Source organism: Dermacentor andersoni, chromosome 1 (genome assembly GCF_023375885.2).
Source record: "Dermacentor andersoni chromosome 1, qqDerAnde1_hic_scaffold, whole genome shotgun sequence".
NCBI classification, from domain to species: domain Eukaryota; kingdom Metazoa; phylum Arthropoda; class Arachnida; order Ixodida; family Ixodidae; genus Dermacentor; species Dermacentor andersoni.
Genome location: NC_092814.1, coordinates 283,595,521 through 283,620,218, shown reverse-complemented (window position 1 = coordinate 283,620,218; position 24,698 = coordinate 283,595,521). Strand labels below are relative to the sequence as shown.

General features: G+C 48.2%; 1 protein-coding gene across 2 annotated transcripts in view; it reads right to left on the bottom strand.

Annotated features, from left to right (window-relative positions):
* The window catches only part of LOC126547736 (uncharacterized), a 58,643-nt gene extending 34,856 nt beyond the window's left edge, over window positions 1–23,787 (bottom strand). The window contains exons 1-2 of one of the 2 annotated variants that reach the window (XM_050195704.2): window positions 23,644–23,787; window positions 21,397–21,592 (exon numbers count right to left, since the gene is read on the bottom strand). In XM_050195704.2, the coding sequence (XP_050051661.1) occupies window positions 21,397–21,592; window positions 23,644–23,651 (204 nt within the window). In that variant the 5' untranslated portion in view covers window positions 23,652–23,787. Of the gene's footprint in view, window positions 1–21,396; window positions 21,593–23,643 lie in introns of those variants that run through there. The other variant, XM_050195701.3, reaches the window with a different exon arrangement.
* Window positions 23,788–24,698: the final 911 nt, after the last annotated feature.

Below are 24,698 nucleotides of genomic sequence, written 5' to 3'. Positions count from 1 at the left end.
GATACCACTCTAGACGTGTCAGAACCATCCTCTCCATCACTTTTCCTAGACAACTGGCCAGAGCAATGGGACGGTAAGACGCCACATCTAGGGGTGATTTGCCTGGTTTGAGCAGAGGCACAAGGCGGCTGGACTTCCATGCAGCTGGAACCACCCCTTCCCGCCATGAATTGTTGTATACCTCTACAAGAGCATGCCGGGCTGTTTGACCGAGGTTGCCAAGAGCTGCGTAAGTCACCCCGTCAGGCCCAGGTGATGAGGAACGTCTACACGCTGCCAACGCCGCTTGTAACTCTTCGATGGAAAACAGATTGTCCATACGAGAATCCCGCGAGATCGAAACGTCAAGGGGGTCATGTACGGGAAACGAGGATGGTAGACCCGCTACCCTTAAACAGAAATCCTCCGCTACGTCGATCTCTCGGCGACCTTGACTGAGAGCCAGGCATTTGAAAGGGTTGCGTTGTTGTGGTGATGTTCGAAGACCGCGCACCGTTCTCCATATATGTGATAGGGGTTTATGTGGATCAAGGGAATCACAAAAAGTCTTCCATCTTAAAGACTGCAGGGAGTTGATCCGACGTTGAATCTTCTTCTGTATGCGTCTCGCCTCCCTTAGGTCGTAGATGGACTTGGTGCGCCTGTACCTCCGTTCTGCGCGACGGCGAATTGCTCGAAGCCGCTCCAATTCTGCTTCGAATTCAGAAAATTTTGGATTAGGCCTAAAAACTCTTGTGGCTTCTCGAGCAGCGTCGTTAATGAGCTCCTCGATGTTGCCAGGCGGACATTGTTGGATATTTTGGCAATTCTTCTCCATGAGTAACTTGTATTTAGGCCAGTCGATGCGTTGAAGAACTGTGGTAGAGTGTGACTTGCGTATGCCATCGATTTTAACGTACGTTGGAACGTGGTCACTACCATGTGTTTCGTTGTCCGGAAACCATTTCACACTGGCACTGAGGCATCTTGAAACAAAAGTTAAGTCCAGGCAGCTACTGTATGTCAATCCCCGCAGAAAAGTGGGACTGCCATCATTTAGGCAGCAGAGTTCATGGTCCGACGCGAAGGATAGTACACGTCTTCCTCGACAATCCATCTTCAAGCTTCCCCATAGCGGGTGATGCGCATTGACATCGCCGGTAAGAATCCATGGTCCAGGTGTCGCTGCTATAATTGTACTTAGTCTTGCGTTGTCAAATCGACTCGAAGGTGAAATGTAGGCACCTACCAGCGTGAGTGAAACGTTCTTGCATTTTATAGTCAAACATATATACGTACTGATTGTCGTCATCAGGTGCCACTGGGTGTAAAAGATAAGTGAAATCGCATCTGACGTAGACGATGACTTTGCTGCGGTCGGCATAGGCGGCAGACATGAAAGCTTCATATCCTGATAGGCGGAAGGCGCTCTCAATGTTTGGCTCACAAATTACAATGATTGGAAATTTGTGCTTGAAAACAAACGGACGAAAGTCCGAAATGCGGGATTTAAGGCCTCTGGCATTCCACTGGAAGAGGAACGTTTTCTTGACTTCTTTAAGGAAGTAGTGCTGAGGAGCAGCCATGGTGCTTCTCAAGACCGGACAGTACCGGATTCAGAGCATTCAGTATTTCAAGTGCACCTCGAGCCGCCGGAGTGTGTATGGCAGTCAGTATAGTACTCGTAGCGTGTTCATAAGGACCCGTATCATGGTGACGACTTGTTTGTCGTCTTCTACGCTGCTGCCAGAAGCTGAAGGATAATTCGGCGAGCATGCTACATCTTGCTGCTCCGCTGGTTCGTCTAGCCTTGGCAACGGCGGCCACTCCTCGTATGAGGCAATGTTATTCGGGACTTTCTGTTTAGGAACCTCGTTGCTAGTATTGCTAGTTTTCTGTGGAAGTTTGTGGACTGTCAGTGGACGCGGTGCATCCTTAGCAATAGCAGCGGGTTTCCTAGATCTCCGGCGATGTGAACGCCGACGTCGCACTTTAGCGGCAGCCTCCCTGTGTGACGAACCATCTCTGACCATTTGCCTCAAGACTTTAAGCTCATTTCTCACACGTGGGTAAATCTTTGAAGATGCATCATGAGAGCCTTGACAATTGGCGCACTTTTGGTTTTCTGCACGACATGCATCAGAGCTGTGCGACCCAGAGCATCGTGAGCACACGGCACCATTTGTGCAAACAGCACTAACGTGCCCTATCTTTTGACACTTCCAGCACTGAAGCGGCCTTGGAACAAAAGGCCGTACTACGTGTCTGAAGTGCCCGACCTTGACATGTGACGGTAGGCTGTCTCCTTTAAATGTTAGCTTCACACAGTGCGAACTCCCCAGGCGACGGGCTTGCAATATGGCAATTCCCTCTGTCGCTGGCTTAATGAGTATATGCAGGTCAGCATCGCTAATGGAATTGTCGACGTCATGCACCACACCGGCCGTAGAATCACGATCGTCTTGTTTGTAGCAGCGTACGTTGACCCCATCCAGCACCTTAACGTTACTCAGAACGTCTAGTGCGCTGCGGTTTGTGACATCTATAGCGAGAATGTTCTTTCGGGCGTTGATCCTTATATCTTTGATCTGACCCGGAACAAGCGCCTCGAGCGATAGAGATGTAGCTTGGCGATTAAGCCGGTTTAGATTGTCGCTAGGAGCCACAGGCACGAATAAAATTGTGTGGTCCGATGACTTTCGCCTCGGGACCACAGTTGTCTTACTTGTGGAAGGAGATGTCCCGACGAGTCTTCTCTTTGCTTTGCGCTTTGCTACGGGCACGAAGTCACTGTCATCCGAGCTTTCATCACTGGTCGTTGAATAGATCACAGTGTCCTCGCTGTCGGTATCACTCGGGCGACTAGACCGCTTTCTCGGAGGGGCCGCTGTTGAAGTGGAAGGACCCGGCACCCCTCCAGGTGACTCCACGTCCATCGCCGTATTGAAGGGAGCAGCGTATCACACAAAGTAGCTTGAAATTAGCACAGACAGAAAAGCAGCGTTCCACACAACGCACTTCGTCGTCTTCTCATCGCCAACCAAAACTGCTATTGGATTGAGCCCATAACAGCTTACGCTGTAAAAATTAAATTCTGGGGTTTTACGTGCCGAAACCACGATACGATTGTGAAGCATGCCGTAGTGGGCGACTCCGAATTAATTTTCAACGCCTAGGGCTCTGTAACGTGCACCTAAACTAAGCGCACAAGAACTTTTGCATTTTGCTCCTATTGAAATGCGGCAGCCGCAGCCAGGATCAAATCCGCGAACTCGAGCACAGCAGCGCTAGCCGCGCCATAGCTACTGAGCTTCTGCGGAGGATGCTGCGCAACTTTCGCGATTGCGACGAAACCATCTAACGTATCTGCCATCTGTCATCAACCCACACATTGGCCATTTGGTAGCAGCGGCAGTGGAGTACAAACGGCCATCTAGTGTCGCTCTGCAAACTTTTGCACGGTTTCCTCTGCTGTGTTTACCGGCGTGAGGCCGTCGTCTCGCGCTGAAGATAGGACTGCCTGACCACCTGAATGGAAAGCGCATGCGTGCGATAAACTGCTACTCCCTGTGCCTAACAAAGTGCACAAATATATCCAACGCCTGGCTTATCCTTCACCGTGGACCACGTGTATCCTGCAGACACGTCACACGGGTCCCTTTTGATGCTAGTAATACGGGTTTCGCTGTGGTTTCCTGGTCATTTGGCAGCTGCGGCAGCGGAGTGCAGACGGCCATCTAACGTCGCGCTGCAACCCTTTACATGTTCGTGCTTCTTACAGATCGTCTCTTTCTCTTAAATGTGCACACTTTGGTTGTATTCTTGCAGCTGCCATTGAACAATTGTGTCCTTAAACCTTATGCAATACCTACTGGCGTTTCTGTATTTACGGATTGTTATCGGTCGTCATGGGTCCATCCCGTGAGTCAGTGTGTGGGAGATGATGTACCTTTAAGGACGATGGCCCGTTTAAGGAGTGCTCTGATTGTTCAGCCTATTATCATATTGGAACTGCATGCTCCGGAGTTTCTGAGAGCACTTACCGATCTAAAAAAGAAGACTACAAGAAGTATTGACAGTGCTCAGCATGTCGTGAGGGCAAAGGAGGGCAGAGCTCGACTGTGCCCAAGGAAACTGATGGTGCAATAGCCATGATGCTGGTAGAAATAAACAGGAACCTTGACGAATTACGACCCCTCAAGCAAACAGTAAATAATATTGAGGAATCGGTAAATCTGTTATTAGCCAAGTATGACAAAATTCTTGAGACCGTTGCGAAGCATGACAATGAACTAAAGGTGCTCGAAAACAGAGTTGGCAAACTAGAGGAGGCTAACATGAGCGCAGAATTGCTTGCAGTGCGCTCCTCGGTAAATTAACTTGAATACCACAGTAGGAAACTAAACATTGAGGTTCGTGCTATTAAACAAGGCAACAACGAGTGTCTCGTGGGCAAAATGAACGCCATTGCGTCCAAACTGCAACTTGTCCCTTTGACTGAACAAACTGTGACCTCGATTCACCGGCTTCAGACGAGAAGGGGCAGGCCACCCGGTATTATCATGGGTTTTTCGAACCAGTCAACAAGGGACTAATGACTGATGAAATTACACATTTGTCAGTCGCTCAGCAGGGACTGTTCATTACTGAAAACTTGACAGCGCATAATCGAATGTTCCTAGGGGCTGCAAAAGAGTGGACCCGCGTATAAGCAGCTTCACATGGCATGGCACCGCACTGGAAAAGTGTTTGTAAAAAAGGGTGAGGGCGATCGCACACACTTGATAAAGTATGCTGCTGATCTGGCTAAGGTCGCTTCTTGACTAGATGAGCAAGAGTAACTTTGTAGTTAAAATGACAACATTGCTATACTCGAATTCAACGTTTTCGTCTGATGTACGCGATAATGTACGCTGACAGAATAGTGGTTCGATTAGTTGCGTGCACATCAACTGCTAGTCTGTGAAAAATAAAAAGGATGAACCTGAAATTTTTTCAGCAGTGATACGATCTCGACCGGGTGAGGTGGGCATTCACCGCAAGAACAAGGAAACGACGATGGAGGCGGGCATCATGATGATGAAAAAAACAATAGAAAAGGATATAATTTTTTCATTGGTATATGGTTGTTACTCTATCCGAGTCTCGAGCCGTTCTGCTCAACACGGGGGCGAGGACGGCATTATACTACCCCTCGCGGCCTTGTGGTCGTCGAGGTCTTCTTGGTAAACTTGGACAACTTGTGAAAGTATCAGTGCCTTGGTCAGGTTGAAAAGTCGACAAACTCTTTCCCTCCGTGTCTTCTCCTCTTCGTCCTTCTCTTTGTATCTGCTCAGGGTGTAAAGGAATGACGCTTTTTCTGGGAAGGAGGCAATTATCTCGTCATGGGAACGCACGCCTGAACGTCTCTCACACTTGACAGGTCGATCATAACAGCCCGTCCGCCGCCACAGGAGGTCTCGAAGGGGTTGCAGTATCCAGGCACCTCGAAGAGACTGGTAGACCCCATGCCTCTGCTTCGTTTCGCCGATCGTTCCAAGGCATGCCAGGCGACACCTTCGGGAAATAAACCACGCCAAGCCCAAGGCACAACAAACAGAGAGCACCCAACTAACCACGAGAACTGCCAGGTCCACACGTCCGTCACATAAAACCTGATCAGAATCGCATCTGCAACCCTCGTTCGAGATTCCTGAAATCTAACAAGGGAGAAAACCAAACTTCAGTGCGTGGTTCAACCAACCTAATGCCTACCGTTTTTCTTGGTTCTTTTTCCCGAGAAAGCCACGGTTATCGAGAGACTGAGAACGCATTGAAAATGATCAAGCGGATAAAAGCCGCGTAGCGAGTTACTCGTTCGGTCAATGCTACCTTCCAGTACCAGCGGCTCTAATGCAAAGCGTGCTGGGGCTGTGCTGACCGCTTCAACCCTGAATTAAACTGATTCATTAAGTGGCATTTAAAACGTAAAGAAAAGCACTATCTACGTACAAAAACAACACAAAATGTTTGCTTCTCCAAACGCGCTTCAACAAATCAAATTTCTGCAATGGTGACCGATAAACACACCTACTGTGCTCTGTAAGCATAGAATTACCCAAAATGGTTTCGTTCTACAAACCTCCAATGTCAATGCTTACCTGCAAAAATCAGGGCGACCACGAGCCACCATAGTCGCAACACCGGCTGCGTATTTTTTAACTGGCTCGTACAACAAGCAATACAAAGAAATTCTGAGCGTAACCCGAAACCTTTGAAATTAAAACTAATAAGCTCTTAATAACTAACAAACGAAAAAATTTGCATCGCGCTCTATTTACAAATAAGAAATATATGGATGCGCCCAATTAACTCGACAATTAATACATCTTAATGCGCACTCGATTGGATCGCTGTCTGACGGCCTTCGGGCCTCGCCGAGTGCAACAAAGGGCGTCAAGCATACATGCCCTCTGTTGTCGCCTGTCACTTTGTGTGCCCGCGGCTTGCTGTCTTGTCCCTGAAGGGGAGGCCGTAAACGCGGCAAGATTCTCGAGCCTCCTTTTTCCCTCCCTCTCGCGGCGCATTCCACTGCAGTGACTGTGTGACTTGCCCTGTTCGCAAACGCATATCTCATCCCGGTTGCACCTTTCAGCCGCACCGCTACTCGCAGAGACGCGTCCTGTTTTGTTGTTAGGCAACGCCTCCGTTTTCTCAAACGCCACAACGAACCTTTCGAAGTTCTACGCGATGGCCAGTTCCCTTGTCTTACGGGCTGCGGTGTGGAGTCTTTCTCAATTTCTCGCTGCGCCGAACACTTCGCTCGTTTTAACTTGGCCCGTCGGAAAAATTTTTGCCATGCCAGGCGGTGACCGAATGTGCCTTTGAAATCCTTGAGCGTCGGGTTCCTGCCCAGTTTGGCCGCCATGGTATTCTCTCCTTTCGTCGCTTCCGGAACGCCGCTCAAGTGCGGAGGTATGAGGGAGTTTTTCATTGCCCCCTTGACCTTTTTAGGGCTGCTTAAACAAGCCTCATCTCGGCAAGGAACTTCCTCCGGGATAGTCCTTGTTTCTACTTTCGCGACATAATTGCTCTCTTCTTCTGTCGCGATTCCTTCTTTAACAACCTTCAGTAGGTCTAAAGAGCTTTCCGAATGTGTCAGTGCCAAATTATTCTCTAATTCCTCTGCTAGCCCTTGCTGCGGTATTCTCACTGACCAGGATGCCTCCTTGCTAGCGCCTTTCCCACTGATTTCACCAGCAATGTGCTGTGCTTCCTGAGTGTCTATGTCGCCAGGCATATTTTTGGCTTTCTTGCCGTGATTTATCTCCGCCGTGATCTCTCGAGCCTTGGAACGCGTGAGAGCTTGGACCGTATGGTCGCCAAAACTCGGGCCCTTGTTCAACAGCATTTCCGATTTATTTGAAAATAAATAGGGATAATGTTTCGATAGATTTGGCGATACTGCTGCTTCAGTCAGCAATAATCCAAACGGCCCTTCAATGTTCACGCTAGCTATGGGCAAGCAAACACTATTCTCCTCGACAACCTGCTGGATTCACGCATATTCCCCTGTGAAAGCCTCAGGTTTCACAAACGCAGGGTGGACAATGTCCATTGCCGCCAGCTGAGTCTCTAAGTACCTTACATGACATACCATTCACTACTAGTTCGCGAAGGTAGGGTTCTAAAAGGGCCAAGTTGGCATCGTCGTCATTCACGAAAGAAAAAACAATTCTAGGCTTCCGACAGCCGATGGCAAGGTGTCTAGGCTACTGGCCACGGAAACAGATTACCGGTTTTCTAGCCTCAAATCCTCTCCTGTCCTCTCCTGAATTATCGGGCTGCACGTCTTTTGTCCCACCTCCAGTTTTTTCGTGGTGAATGTGGCGCCTGTTTTCCTCTTTGCTGAATTTAGTGAATCGCCTGAAGCAGGTTTTCTCGGATTCGCGACGTGCAGCGAATTCATCTGCTAGCACTGCAGCACGTTCCAAGCCCTTTTCGCCCGACCTACCTTGAATCCACAGGCGCATCTCTTCGCTCAAGGATCCATAGAATTGCTCCATGCAGATTAACTAAACAACCGTGTCGTGACAACCGAACGCATCTTCCCCTTTTATCCATTCAATTAAATTGGCTTTCAGCGTATAAGTGAAATCTTGAAAAGACTCGCCCGGCGTTCTAGCTGCCTTCCGAAAACGACGACGGAAAGCGTCCGCTGAGAGCCGATATTTCCTTCGCAACGCAGCTTTTACTTTCTGATAGTCATCTGCGTCGTCTCTCGTTAGCCTTGCAATTATTTCAGTTGCTTCGCCAGGAAGAACGGTCAGAATCTGCTGTTGCCAACTCTCTAGTGCCAACCCATTTTTCCTTGCAGGTCCGTTCAAAAGTAACGAGAAGCAACCCTATGTCATCGTTTCCTTGTGCGACGGCATGAGACCCATTACTTTTACTCCTGCTTCACCTGAACGTCTTTCATTTATTGAGATGTTATTTGCCGATTGCCTGGCCAGATTCTGCTGCACGTATGCTTCTTTTAGCTTTAGTTCGTCAGCTCTCTGTTCCTGTCATTCCCTTATTTCTGCAGCTTCCTTTTGGTAAGATCTCTGCCTCTGTCTTTCTTCTAGCGTGTTTTGTTCAGCTTTCTGCTTTTGTTTCTCAGCTCTTTGCCTTTCCTCTGCAGAGTTTTGTTCAGCTTTCTCAGCTCGTTTCTCTATCTCTTCCCATGCTTCTGAAATTTCGTCCTCAAGAGCCCCGCACTTCTCAATCGCCTCAACAAGCTGCGGCTTTCTCCGACATCTCCCGACCTCAATTCCCAGCTCTTCACATAGTAATAACAACTCTGGCTTTCTCCGTTTGCTTAAATCCATGGTCAATTCCGAACAAGGACTTTCTTACTCTGCTGTGACGTGAGTAAGCTTTCAACAGGAGCCTGCACGCGCAGAAACTAATTTGTCGTTTTAGAAAACACACGCGCTAAAACCTGGCAAACTCTCAAAGAAAGTCAAGCGCTCACCATTCCGCTGAAGCCAGGACGAAGGGTGGAATATCCCATTGCTGCCAAACCAGCTGATACGATCTCGACCGGGTGAGATGGGTCTTCACCGCAACAATAAGGAAATGACAACAGAGGCGGGCATTGTGATGATAAAAAACATAGAAAAGGATGTGTTCACTTCTATGGTACATGGTTGTGACTCTATCCGAGTCTCGAGCGGTTCTGATTAACACGGGGGCGGCATTATATAACCCCTTACGATCTTGTGGTCGTCGAGGTCTTCTTGGAAAACTTGGGCAACTTGTGAAAGTACCAGTGCCTTTGGCAGGTTGAGAAGTCGACGAGCTCTTCCCCTTCGTGTCTTATCCTCTTCGTCCTTCCCTCTGTGTGTGCTCAGGGTGTAAAGGGGGGACGCTTTTTCTGGGAACAGGGCAATTATCTCGTCATGGGAACGGACGCCTGAACGTTTCTCTCACTTGACAGGTCGATCATAACAGCAGCCTAAACTTCCATTTTCATTCCATAATGCGTTCTGAAACGTGGTACAATGATTGTACGATCCCATGGCGTCTGCCAAAGTATGAGCGTTATACAGAGTCAAGAATGAATTCGCGCGGTGGCGGGGTTAGCTTACTTGTGTGTGATTCATTTAATGCATACTGTGTTCAAGACTCTTCTTGTGTTAACAATGACTAAGAGGTATTGTCTGTTTCACATGCTCGCACTGTTTATTCTATTGTCTACATACCACCGCGAGGTAATCTGCACGAGTTCTGTCTGTATTTCGAGAAATTTTTAAAATATATTGTCGAATCTTAGTGCAAATTAATTTGTGGTGGCGATTTAAATATATATAAGCTTGTTGGCTGCAATGTAACACGTTATATTGAATTACTGTTGAAATCTTATGGGTGTTTCAACGCTATCAATGCTCCTACCAGCATTACCTGCGATACGTCCATGTGACTTCACATGTTTATTATTAACCACGGATATAATAGTTTTAAATGTGGTACTATTTCATACATCTTGAGTGATCACATGCCTGTATTCTTCACTGTTAAACGTAAAGTTAAAAGGGCACCACAAGGAATTTGCTTCTCACAAATTATTACAGAAGACCGGCTTGTAAGTTTTCGCGATGACTTACGTCACGTGGCCTGGGATAGTGTTATTGCTCCTACAAGTTCTGATCGCGCTCACGACGCCTTTCTGGAAACGTTCATTCCTTATTATGATACATTTTTCCTTCTTATCCTAACTATCTCCTCCATCAAGAATACGTAAACCCTGGGTAACGATTGAATTGTTTAAAATGTAAAAGGGAAGGTTATTAAACAAATTCATCTTATCCCGGAACCCTGATGACTGACGAGTGTTAAAATCATTTTCAAATGGTTTAATTAAATAATTAAGTGCTGCGAAAACTGCATGTCATAAATAAAAACATTCGCATTTTGCAGCCATGATAGTAATAAGATACCGCACTGGCTTAATTCTGTACTGAACAGAGTGCCCAATCCATCGGCAGGGTTGGGTTGCGTATAATTTCTGATGGAGTAGACATACCTGACGAGAAGTTGGCCGACTGTTTTACTAATTATTTTGCTAATCTACCTAAACACAATGTGAATGGCGACGCATGCCGCTCCATTACAGCGAACTGTGCGCATTCACTTCTTTGGCGACCCACAACCAATCCAGAACTTTAATGTTTTCCGCACTAAGTAGCAGCAATGCCTGTGATTTTGATAACATTGAAATCAAGCATGTGAAACCCATATCTACAATATCCCCCTTTCTACCCGCCGTGGTTGCGCAGTGGCTATGGTGTTGGGCTGCTGAGCACGAGGTCGCGGGATCGAATCCCGGCCACGGCGGCCGCATTTCGGTGGGGGCGAAATGCGAAAACACCCGTGTACTTAAATTGAGGTGCACGTTAAAGAACCCCAAGTGGTCGAAATTTCCGGAGTCCTCCACTACGGCGTGCCTCATAATCAGAAAGTGGTTTTGGCACGTAAAACCCCATAATTTAAATTTAAATATCTCCTTTTCTACAGGTATGTTACCGTATAGAATGCACATGGCAAAAGTGGTTGTACTGTTTAAAGAAAGACACAAAACTGCACTATCTAATTATTAAACCCGTATCTATACTCCCTAAATTTACAAAATGTGCTGAAAAAATTATAATTTGCAGAATATCTGACTTTCTGGACAAGCACAATTCGATAACTAAACATCAGTACGCTTCTCGCACAAATATGCCAACACAGCTTGCTTTCCTTGAACAAAAAAGAACTTATTCTGAAAAATTTTGACCAGCGTTCGCTAACATTGGGAGTATTTCTCAACTTCTCAAAAGCATTTCATTTTATGAATCATTATATCTTCCTTAGTAAGTTAAACTGCTATGGTATATGTGGCATTGCACTTGACTTGATTAGGTCATATATTTCGGTCATAGACAGCAGTTCATACAAATTCTCAAGTTCGGTCGGTAAATGTAGGTGTACCCCTAGTATTTTAGGCCCCTTTTTTATTATTTTTGTTAACGATGTCGTAAACATTGATGTTGATACGCGCTCTGCAGTCTATGCCAATGAAACTACGTTATTCTTTTCACCTAGCCGCTCTACGGAATTGATTGCGATAGCTAATGCAGTTATTGAATAAACTGCACATATGGTCACTTGATAACGGTTTTACTATTAATTCGGAAAAGACCAAAGTGGTAATATTTCACGCTAAGAACATGCAAATTATATTCGAGGAAGATTTAATAATGAAGAACGCTAAAGTTGAACTTGAAAATTCGGTAAAATTTTTAGGGGTATTTTTTAATCATATCGTGACCTGGTATAGCCACATAGATTTTTTTGCTAGCAAGCTTTCACAAATAATTGGAATCCTTTATTCTTTAAACTACCTTCCTCGTTCTATTAAATGCTCAGTACATAATTCACTTTCTTCTGAGACATTTAAATTATTGTTGTCTTGTCTGCGGTACGACTTCTATATGATTAAACGATATGATATTATCACAGACAAAACCACAAAAGACTTCGGCCGACGCTATAGATCTTTTTATGAAGCTGTCCTGGCACCTTTGTCGTCGTCTTCCTTAGGGGGGCAACCAACATGCCTAGCATGTTGCACCGAATTGCACCGAGTGGCTGTTGTCAGTTGTATCAAGGTCGTGGCAATATAATATAATTAATATTTAATATTATTTATATATAATCATAGTATTTCATTATAATATTTATATAATTAATATAAATATATCATATTTTATAGGATATAAACCATATGATTTCCCTTCAGCATCATTGTTGCATAAACTCAAGACACCGAAAATAAAGACGCTGCTAAAGCGTCGTTTAGTACTAGCGTATAAAAATGAGCAGAAGGAAGTGTAAGCTGCATTACTTATATGGCTAACTTGAAGCAACACAAAGCTCCCTACAATGCAAGAAAGCCAGAGTATTGGCACGAACCAAAATCTCGCACTAGGCTACATCGGTTACTAAACGATCTTACTGTTAATGAAATTGATATTGTCTTGTTCTCCTCCTGATATTCTTGTTTTCTTTTTCTCTCGAATGCGACTCGTACGCTATAACCTAATGTTAGAAAGTGCATTGAGATGTTGTGCTGTGTTTTTATGCATCCCAATTTGTATTATTTTTCTCCTCTGTGATGTTTATGTATGGTATATTATAGTGCTCGAAAAAAAAAACTATTTCCGCGCTACTGCTCCGTTTGTTTTACGTGTATTAGGGGCTGGTCGAGCTGCCACGAGCAGCTTTTTTAATGTGAAAGTATTATATGCTCCATTGGGCGAAAATCCAGCGTTGTAGTCGGCGGCGTGACCGAATGATGGCACCAAAAATGGGCGACGCCAAAGAGTAAGAAAACGTCAAAAAATACTCGGATTGACATCGAATTTCTCAGGGAGGCTCCTGTAAACAGAGTAAACTAATGTCTTCGAAAAGAATGTTGACTAAATTACGGTCTGGGCGGGAACCAAACCCGGGCCTTGCTCGCTTGCTCGTCTTGCCCGACGCCATGGCGGCTCCACGGTTCTGATTGACTAAATGCGCGCCTAATCTTCCTAGTGCGGGCGTCATTACGCACGTCACGTAGCGTCTGGCTGACAACGTATGGCATTGCGCTTGCGTCGTTGGGCACGTGACAGTGCAGACGTACAAAGGGGGGAGGGGGGGAGGTGGCGCCACATCATGAGTGTATAAAAGGAGTGAATGAAATAAAAAGCACGAATGTCCAATTCAACTACGCCGAGCGGACCATCGAATTATGAATTCCTCGCAGGCAAGCGAGCGCACCGAGACGCTTCGAGCGTTTTCATTTGGCCTTACCGAGGCGCAGTTAAAACGCAGGCGATAGAAGGAACGCGCAGGAAAGAAAAAGAAAACATTTCACCAAAACGACTATAATGCTTTCGCATTCACATACGTAAACAGTCTTAAGTGCATCAGCCGAATTTTTTCCCCATTTTCCCTCCGCAGTACTGCATTTTGTTTTGTGGAAAATAAAGCATACTTACTTACCCTGCACTCCAGCATCTATCGCACGAACGCTACTTTCCTACTACACGTCTCTGCTGTCGTGTAAGTACGCTTGTCACCTCTTGCCACTTCCATATTGCGTTTTGTTCCCCTTCGACCTCTCCTAATGCCGGGCAGCGAACTTGTAGCAACCTGGTCGACCTACCTATCTCTCCTATATCCATCAATCTTTATGTGACATATTAAAGCGAAGCTTTTCTTTGCCTCTTCTTCCGACTTTTACACTGACACTGCTGTTGCCTCGCACACCGCGTCGGGGGTTGGCTGAGAGCTCACGGCATGGGTGCGGGAGACGAGATAGGAGACGTCAACGACGTTTCGGTAGAACGGGGCCACAATTCCCTCTGACGCGCCCTAGGGGACGCCACAATGCCTTCAGAGGTTAAATGGGGGAGCTTCCCAATGCCCTCGGGACGCCGTAATTAGACGCGCGCCCCTGCAAAAGCATTACAGGAGCTGCCGCGCTGGCCTCTGTGCTCACGCGCAACAATAACGATAGTCCAGGGACGAGGTAGGGAGAATGTTACGTAGGAAGTATAGAGAGAGGAGGTAAGCAATGCGTACAAACGGATACTGTTCCGACGCAGTCAGGAAACGGGTGATTAACCTTACGTGCCCTCTGCGCTCGTGGCAGTTCACCTAACATGACACGGGAGAAAAACATGCGTCGTCAGAAAGCACTGCTCATTTGGGCTCACTTCAGTAAAGAAATGAGTGAATGAATGAACGACACGTCTCTCTGTGTTCTGTGTGCTACGTGGACAAACACAAGTGGTGTAGGCATGGTAACATTTAACATCACATCACGACTGCGTATGCCGTCAACGTCACAGCTAAATACCGTCAACGAAGGCAGGCAGCACCGAAAGCTTCGCTTACATCGATTCTCGCAGTGCGTGAGATCTGCATATATTTTATTATTTCTTTTTTGCGCTTACGGTTGAGCTTGGAGAGCTTGTGAAGAGTCCTCTCATTCTAACTGAATGTATAGAATGAGGCTTTGGTTCCTCCGGCGACACCAGCTATACTCCTTTTTGCTTTGTGGATTCGTTACACTAAAGCTAAGGTACCAGAGGATCGCAATTCGAACTAGAGAAAACGGTCGCGGTAATAATTCATGCCACGGTTTGTGAACCGAGTCTAGGAAAGTTCCCGTGCAGCAAAAACCCATACCACCTAGCGTGTTTATTATTATTATTAGTATTACACCAACCGAATTAGAGCGTATATTAGGGTCAGCTCACTAATTCATATGTACGCTGGGACGTCTTTCGCCATATAAGAACGAGCAAGGCTGAATCAACACTTTTCCTGTGCTGTTGAGTTCACAGTAGCGGCGAACAAGTGCTCGTTGCGTATAGGCTGCGACATCACGCGGAACACGCAGCTCGCGATCAGCGGAAGCTCAACACCAATGCCGACAGCTTGCCACTTCCCAGTCATAGATAGTTTCCTGCGCAAATCACCAGAAGAAACTTGGGCGCTAGTGTCTATAAGAGCTGCAAGCAAAGCACTTCAGCCTTGAGATCTGCATGGACCGGAGTTTGGCGGCACGAGCGTCCGAAACTCGGAAAAGGCGGGTCAGCCCATGCAGAAGATGGACCGAGGACAGGCTACCCGGGCTCGGCTTGATCAACGGCAGATCAACACGGTAACAGAGAATGAAAACGTATTAGAGCGCAGCTCTTTGGCGCCAGTTCCTGCGGTGAGCGTCGGCGTTGCCCATGGGGCTCTTGCATTGCCCAGAGGGCGCTGCGAAAAAGGTGCTAAAAAGCGCCCTCCGTCCAAAAATGGGTCGTACCAAGCTCTGTCGTCTGCTTCGGAAAGCACGTTTACAATATGGACCCGCCACTTTCGGTTGTGTTTTATCACGGCCTGCAGCGAATATCGGGCGCCGAATATTTTTTTCAGGGGTGGCACGCTGCGTAAAGGCAAGAAATTATGCAGTGCCGAATACGTGTACGCCGTTTTAGAATTAAGCGGCGAAGTTTTAGCGCGGTGTCAATCGCAAGTGAAGCGAGTCGCGTACGAAGTGGAACTTCACGTAAGGTTTGCACGCTGCCCGATTCAGGCGCACAAACGCGAGGAAATGCTTGCTATAAATGAATCCACAGCAGCGATAAGCAGACATCATGTGTACGGAACTGCTCGAGCACACGACGGTACGCGCCGCGATGTACGAACTGCTCGAGCGCACGATCGTACGCGCCGCGACGGCAGCGGTCTTTCGACATGCCGCGAAACGGCAGGCCTTCCGCAATCTTTGTTGACTGCATGCCGCCAGACAAGTAGTTATACCTGCACTGTGGTAGCGGCCATCTGTCCCTTTAGCAATTGATAAATAACTGATGCAATGCATATAAGCTCGCACGTATACGTGCGAATCGCGCTGCAGCGCGAGCTCGTGCGCTGCTCGCTTGATGTAACTTTTAATGACAGCGCTCGAACATCGATCTGCTGTAATCAATACTACATTGCTGCGCTGCCTCAACATGCTGGCTTGAGGTCAAGTATGAGCACATTTAACTGTCTAACCTGTGCTGCTCGTAGTGGGGTAGTGAATTGTCACCGAATCAGCCCGGCCATTTGTGGTCATTTGCACACACCTGGTCACTTCACCACTTCGCATCGGTCGAATCGTTAATTGTCGCTGTGGCCGGGTCTAGAATCGTGAATTACCAGCCATGCCTGCTGCTATGTCGGTCTGCTGTCGGGACTGTAGGTGCAAAAGACCGAAATTTAGAACGCAGATAATCAAGCAAGCTTCAAGACAGGCGAAACAGTCAGCATGGCGCGAAGTTTCGCTTACTCAGCGCGACGAACTGCAGCTATGCAGCGCGCCCGTAAACTCCACTTCGCGAGGCCTTGAAGGAAAACGGTAGAATTTGATGTTGGGATTCAGGCCTTCTTGTTCATGGCAGCCCACAACGCAGAAGTAATGACGGTGACGCCTTTTCGTGGCTGGGCTAGGTCTCTCCGGACCGATTCCTTCTGCTCCCAGCATTACGTCCCACGGCACACGGAGAGTCCGTTTTCGTTAAACTATAGGCTGCGGCGAGCTCGCAGCGTGGTCGGCATGGTCTGTGAGAAGTGACGAGCCTTTTCGCACTCGCAACAGGGCAGAAAAAAGTGCGAATCGACGCAAAACTGGGCCTAGAAACGTGCTTCGCCACAGCCAGGGCTCAATACGACCCAAGCTGGTACGACCCAGTTGTCGTTTCCCGCGCCGCCACCAGGCGCCGCTACTATACCTCAAACTCCAGCGCAAGACTCCCATCGTAACCGACCGAACGAGCACAGTTAAAGATGAAAGCGAACGCGAAGCGCAGCGGGAGATGAAAGAAGAGAGCACGAGGAGGAAAACGGAGGAGGATGCTAAAGTGAAAGCATGAGGCGGAAAGCGGAGGAGGAGAGTACAGCGAAAGAGTGAGGAGGAAAGCAGAGTGCCGCGGGAGACTACGCGATGGCATCATGGTATTTGTAATCTGATTGTATGCGCAACGCGAATGCGCAACGCAACGCAACGCCACGCGAGTCCCAGCGATTACACTCGAACCTTCAACGAGTCATTATAAAAGCCGATGCACTTGACCCGCAGATCAGATTTTCGACGATCGCCGACTCTGCTCGCCGCTATATCGCTGTGCTTTAGTGTTACTTTTTTTGCAACGCTTCGCTCCGTTTGCAACGTGCCGCACGGGATAGATTGTTCGTGACAGCCAATTTATCGCTAAATGAAAACACGTATAGAGCTGCGTTCAAATTTCGCATTAGAGAATATCGTAATCGTCGGTGAAATATTTAATACATTTTCACCATCGTAATCGTCGACACCGTAGACTTAGGACGGAAGTACAGTGGCTCTGACAACTATTGGACGTAAAGTTTTGTTCTACAAAACAGGCATGTATCGGGCCGCCGAAGGTAAGCGATGTGATATAGCAGACTACGCCATATGTGGTGCGGGCGTGCTTCTTACCGTACATTTGCTGCTCACCTCGCACCTGATAGCAAGCAGCGTGCCCAAATCACATACGGCGTCGGCTTACATGTCATGTCACTTGCTGGCGCCTTCGCGACACCATCGGCATTCCTGCTTCGTCAGCTGTCTCTTCCATTTCTGTACTGCAACTCGACCAACCCGCATTGCGCGGCACTGAGCAGGTGCTGGACCAGGCTTAACCCCCCTTCCCCGAAATTTTTCCGGCAGATATCCTGCTCCTTTGTATGCCTGATACGTCGCCTGTGAACAAAGGCGCACATCCTTAAAACGCCCGCCCCAGACAACCACATGATGGCACACGCCTTCAGGCAGACCAACGGCCTGCTCAAAGTAATAGTATTATGCACCAAGCACTGGAAACTTAACAGAAAATAATGAAGCCTTAGCCCCCCCCCTCTATGAAAGATCCAGGCTACGCGCCTGCGGCCCTGCCCGACCGATGAGATGTGCCTATCGGCCTGAGCCCGGCCCGGGCCCTGTACTAAGTGTTCACCGACCTGCCGAGGCCGGACACGGGTCTTCGGGCCGGCCCGTGCCCGTGCACACCTCTGGTTTTCAGCAAGCTATAGAAATTATGGGCAGTACACGGATTTGCCTAAACTTCTGGCTTCAAACGCCTCCTGTGATTATGCGAATTGACTGATTTCAACAAAGTATTCAGTTATAAATGCAACAATTGGCAATAATCACGCATGTGCGCAGAGACTAATTACCTTGCTTTGCTTAGAAAACTATAAGTGCTTGGAAACTGAAATATAAAGCGTAATAAATGACGCGACAAGAAAGTTTGAATCCACAAACTGGAAGATTGGACAAATCCAAGTACTAACCATCTTTCTAATGGTAGCAGGACGACCACAGCGCCAGGGTTCCCTCTAGTAATTGTGTGTCGAGAACTCTTTGGTAGGTTAGGTAAGTATGTTTTTAGTGGTTTCTGATTCAGACAATGGGCGGATCGAGTTCTTTCAAATAACTTAGGAACCGCTGCGTCACGGCACGTGGGCTAGTTAGTAATATATTACGCGGAATTATTCGTATTTCGAAAACTCTACGCGTAAGATGCCGAAAAAAAATTACGCTGTACATAGCGCGCTGAAAATGACGGAATGATATGTGTTAGCATGCAATAAGAGCCTTTGAACCGTCAGGTCATTAATTCGAATATTAAAAAGATCACCGCCCAAACACTCCGTACAGATGGTTAACCAGCGAAGCTGAAACGTGCGGCCCCGGTGTTTATCACTGGGTTAATTCCGACGGTTCAATAAACGACGGCTTGGTAGGCTGCAGGATCGGCACGGCGTGGACGAGCTCGTTTCCGGTTCTGGTCGTGGCGTTGCTGATCGAGAGCTGCCTGTTCCTGAGAAGTGCCTATGACGTGTGGCCTACCCATTGCGGAGCCGGAGAGAAACTGCTGCACGCGCGCTAGGCTGCGACGAGGAGTAACGACCTCAGTAGTGGAGCAGCTAATCCAACACCACCTAGATAGTACAAGGCCTTTTCACTACAATCCATCACTACCTGAATCTATGCTACCTGGCCCGACTACCATAGGATCTATGGGGAATACTCCTGAGAGCAGCAGTGATTTTTACGTCACCGCTTTCATCACGTTAGCCTTGTCAATGGAAATTTCGGGCCAGGTAGGGTGACGTCATGGATCGGAGTAAACAGGCCTCGCGCTATCTAGGTGGTGTCGACTAATCATGCGCCTCTTTTTCTCTCACTCTCTTTTTCGCGCCTACGCATAGGATGGCACCTAGGAGTTTTCGGCGTCAGGCGACCGACAGACGGACGGACGGGCGAATCGGCTACACATATACAGCTTCGCTGAAGAACGTCACGCCATTAATTCTAATATTAACAACTTGTTGATGCCACAGCATCAGATGGCCCATTGAGCGAAACGGCACCTTAATTCCCACTGGCTGCAACGCCGCGTCACGTGCGCGCCTCGACGGAGCAAAACGGGCGAAAGGGAACACATGCTGCCCCGATGGCGTGCCAAGTTTTGCATGAGGGGAGAAGGCATCGCCGCGTCGCCACTCTAGGAGGCGTTGCGCCAAATCACCCTCGCTGGCGGAAGCCTTTGATATCCGCACGTTCCTTGGCCGCCCAAGCTCTCGCCTGGGTTCTAATTTCGCCTCGGTAATCGCTATAATGAAATTAATCCATAAAAAAACAATAACTTTGAAATGAAAAACGCTGGCGGTAGTGGGTTTCGAACCCATGACCCCACGCTCAGAAGCCGAGTGTCTCACCCACTGGGCTGAACCAGCGCCTCCTAGGTAGCAGGCCTGTGCACGAACTCTATGCCAGCATGCTGCTTGACCGAAATTTCCTTTGCCAAGCTCGGCGTGGCGAAAGCGGCGCCGTCAAAATCACCGCGGCTTACTCGGGAAGGTCCCCATTAGATTCTATGGCGGTCGGGCCAGGTAACATGACGTCACGGATCGAAGCTCACCGGCCTTATGCCATCTAGGAGCCGTTGGCCAACCGTCTCAACGCGCTCGCTTGACCGCGAGGAGTTCATGACTCGAAGGGTCGCTCAGCGGCGTTCAAATGGACATCAATGCTTTCGCATTCACAGCTCATAAGAAGTGATTGGGTGCCCTCGAGTTTTTTTTCTTTTTAAACATTCTTATTAATTTAATTTAATTGTTCGAATCCGCTAGCACAACTTGTATAGTGCAATCCAACCGTAATGATGAGGTTGTGGGTTCGGGTCCCACTAGTGGCGAGTTGTTTTTTCGCCCACTTTAATTTCCCTCTAGCTTAACATTTCTACGCTTCAATTAAGAACTACAAATGAATTCTATGTTTTCCGTGCTTCATTATCTAATGGCTACATATGATTGTGATCAACAAAAATCGAGCCCCTGGGCTCTCTTCTTGTTCCAAGACTTGTTTAGTTATTCTCTGCTTAATCAGGTCTTTTGTACGCAAAATTGGCCAACTTTAGCTGGAGACACACTCCGACATTTCCGCATTTTCTCGCGCGTGCCTGTGTGTGCGTGTGTGCGTGTGTGCGTGCGTGCGTGAGAGAGAGACGAATACCGGGCGTCGCTCTAAACGTTAGTTAACTTAAATCTGCTTTTTGTACGTCCTTTTCTTTATTTTGCACCGAATCGTTCGAACCTCATTTTTGAATGCATAAATATAAACGTAAATATTTTGGGTGATGTTGCTTAACTCCTTAGGGCAGCCGTGTCCAATGGTAAGAGCCCGCGACAGCCTTAGTTGTAGATAATGTGCAAAGAAAGAAAACAGGAAGGAAGGAGCAAGTTGCCTTGCCCATCGTAACATTCGCGAGAATAAGGCGCGCAGACCGAAATGAGGAAGACGAGTTTCGCACTGCCACAAGGAAACTGAGGCAGAGCAGCAAAAACTGGAAGCACATACAGCAAGCTCAAGCCCGACAATCGAACGTCCGCAGTATCACCAGTTTGCCTGGGTCGTGCATGCGCAGGTGATGGCGTCCGTCGTCTGCTCGTGGTTCGCACGCCGTGCTGAGCACGCGCAAATGGACAACAGTACGCTACTCAGTACGGTCTTCGAAGACGTACAGCGCGTGTACAAAGCATCTTCCCTAAGGCAGGTGCATATTGTTGCCCAAGAAAATGTGGGACAGCAGAAAACTGCAACCTGCATACTGCGTCAAACATGTCGGGCTTGGGCGAGAAAAACGGGTAGCGACCAGTGTCGTACGAGCATTATATAATGCGCTTGACACGAGCCCCCCGCTCCCGAATACCATCGTTTCTTTTAAAAAAAATTGTGCCGTGCAATATGTCAAAAGGGAGAAAAAATAACAGTGAGTCAAGCCACACGAGGGGGAAACTTACACTTGTCGTTGGCGACTTGATCGGGCAGAGTGACCGGCTGCGGATGACGCACGTCGGCCATTGTCGCTGTTGGTGACCGAAGACGGCTAGTCGGATTTCCTTCCGGACCACCGATATCACGCTCGCCCCGGGCTCGCGCTGCTGCCCGACTGCCTCCTCCGCCACCTCTTGCGCCGCGAGTGAAATCGCATCGAAGCTGACATGCAAGAAAGAAAGGAAGGCGATGCCGGCAGAGGGAACATTACCTCGAGCGCGGCACTTTCGCCTCTCCTCGGCCAAGACACCTCGGGCTAAGTGATATACGCGTATTTAGACCGTGATCCTGGTGAGGCTAACGCGCAATATGTGTACCCGCTGGCAGCGGTGCTGTTGAGTTTAATGCCCTAGACATGTCCTTTACTACATCATCACAGGCCAGCCTGAGAACATACAGTCATCAAGGGGACCTTGCAGGGTCTCTCAAAGCCGCGAGTGAAAAGCACCTGGGCTCTTGGCGAGGGTTTCCTGGAGTTGCATTGGAAAATGCGGACGCCAAGACACTCCACCAAAAGGTCGCCTTTATACAGAGAACTTTAAATTCGGCATTTGTTTCGGGGGAAGTCACACGGGCTGCTGCTCTTGGCGTGAATGTGTTCTACGGCATTTGCGATTTGGCGAGAGAGATTTGAACATCCAGGCGTATACTTGAGCAATGGTCGCTGATGAATCACCACGATAAATAAGCAGTGATAATTTCAAGCTCCTCGTAGATCACCTCATGCAGATCGCTGCGAACACGATTCGACGATGTCATGCAATTAAACACGCGAGATAAGCTCAGATTAACTTTCGGACTTATCTCTACGACCATACATTACACGAACTGCACAAATTTTAGACAATGTTTTTAGAAAAACGGCAGTTTATTGACAAAAACAAGACACTTCGATCCCGTAGTGAAGTTAAAACAGGGAAAGCCAATCACATGAACGAGATAAATGGTAAAAAAAACAAAGAAAAAATCAACTTATACATTTTTTTCGCCACTAGCTGCCTGCTGCAACAATCGCCAATAGCGCAGAACATGATCACAAAGAGTAGGCCGTTAAAAACAAACACACAGCATGAAAGGAAGTCGGGCAGGATGACCCTTACGATCGCATAACAGTCTGTGCGCTAGAAACAACTGATAGTGTTTTGTGCTAGCCTGTCAGATGTCAGACTATAATATTGTCCCCGCTCACTGATAGCGCCCCGATTACAACAACTTGCAAAAAATCGGTAGCGCCTGTCATCATATCATTTATGACGCGGGAGCGCTCATCAAATCACGATCGTACAAATCCGTAAAATGCACGCGCACACTTCTGGCAGCAATTTTATCGTTTCCCGCTACTTCTGCACATAATTGTTCAATAAAGCGACGACAAATCTGTGTTGGTGTGAAAGCTCGAGTACATATTAATACCAAGTGAACGCAAAAACTTTGCCATTTCAAAGAATGTTATGGGTGGAGAAACAACGAAGCAATAGCAACCGATATAGGAAATCCACGAGCAGCTGGTACACGGAGGCGTTTTTCGTTTCTTTTCCCTCGTAACCTTTGTACACGTATGCATAGTTTACACGCTAAGCCCAGAAGCTTCCTTTTTTGCTCTCATTTGCTGAGGAAGCACGCCCTGGCGAAGTGATGGCAAACAAATGGTAAATTTATTCAGTCCCTCGCGCAGGCTTTGCTCTTGTCAGTACTTCTGCCCGCGGCTCTAGGCACGCACGCGCAACACGAGGTCTACGGCGCGAAGCACGAACCGCGGGGAATCATGAACCAGCTGCTGAATGGCCTCAAACTGTGACAGTTACGCAAGGCCTGACTTCTGAGGTCAGCAAGCCTGCATGACACACACGCTCGCCAGTTAAGCTTGGGCACAGGAATGAGGAATTATCCTATCGAACGGCATAGCGCTGCACTGCGCGCTGCCGACATTTAGATATTCGTTCTCGCAAAAAGAAAAATATTTTTTTTTTTGGTCGGCATGAAGATACGGATCTCGTAGCTTCATATTGATGTCGCGACATGTCAAAGTGCGAATAAAATTCACGACGGACAGGGGCCAATAGGCGAGTGGAATGAGTGTGCCCCGCTCCCAACGGTACTGCTAGGCGTGCGAAGAAGCTCGGACGAGGCAGGCACGAGGAGACCCCGCGCAAATGCCGGCCGCGGGTGAACAATGCTGCCTGCAAGCGACGGCAGAAGAGACAATGACATACCCGAGCATCGGCGCGCGTCCGCCGCCGCCGCACCGCTGGCTGCGCCGCTGTGATAGCCGTGCACCGCCGACCTGCCAAGTCCCGGCGCAGCGATCGCGCGCACGGCCCGGGCAGTCGTCGTCGCTGCAACGCTGCGGCGCTGTATAGAGAACTACCTTGCCGGCAGGGGGAATTCTTCGCGGCGGACGATAAGATAGCGTGTTTTCGGTGAACCTCGCGCAACGGTGGCGATAATGCGGGAGGGAGCAGCCGGCAGGCGTTCCCCGGCGGCGAGCAATTTACGAGCTTTGCCCAATCCGTGTTCCTTTAATAAAGGTCCGCGAAGTGAGCAAAGCTCTGGAGCGACTCCCTATAGCGAGCAAGTCGTTCAAAGAATCGGTCCACAATGGAGAGCCGATCACTGGCGAGGAGTAGCGCGGATTTTTCGCGTCTGGCTGTAGGCGCGGGGTGGCCAGAGTGCAAGCATGCTGCCACCCACTAGCCAAACTCGAGGGTACGTCGGTGGGGCACGCACACTGCGCAGTGTGTATGCAGGGGCGCCAGAATGCGGTACGCAGCCTTGGCCCCATGTTCACATTAGCGTCTTCGCCTGAGTTAGCTGATACAGTGACAGCGTGTATAAACGTCTGTTGTTTTAAGAGAATGTGCCATGCGAGGACAGAATCAACGTGCACAACAACACGGACCTTTAGTAAGATTGCTATTCTTTCAATGAGGTTACTGATAACAAAAGACAGAACGAGAGAGAGACGGTATGATATGAAGTCATTTCCTGGTGATGAAAGTTTTGGTTCGAGAGCAAAATGATAGCAACTACAACAACAGGGAGAGCACTACGTACTTACGAATATCAGTAGAATTTCTTGTAGCGCTCGTAAAAAGAAGGGCTCAGGAATTGCAGAATCCAAAGAAAATAGAGCGTCGACATCATCACCAACATGATCCACTTGAGTGTGTGGAACAGGTCCATGCTGCACACATTTTCAGAGTAAAGAACGTGACTGCGCGTGTTTCCTTCGGTTCTTTAAGTGAGTAGCAACCTAGACGCCCAAGGT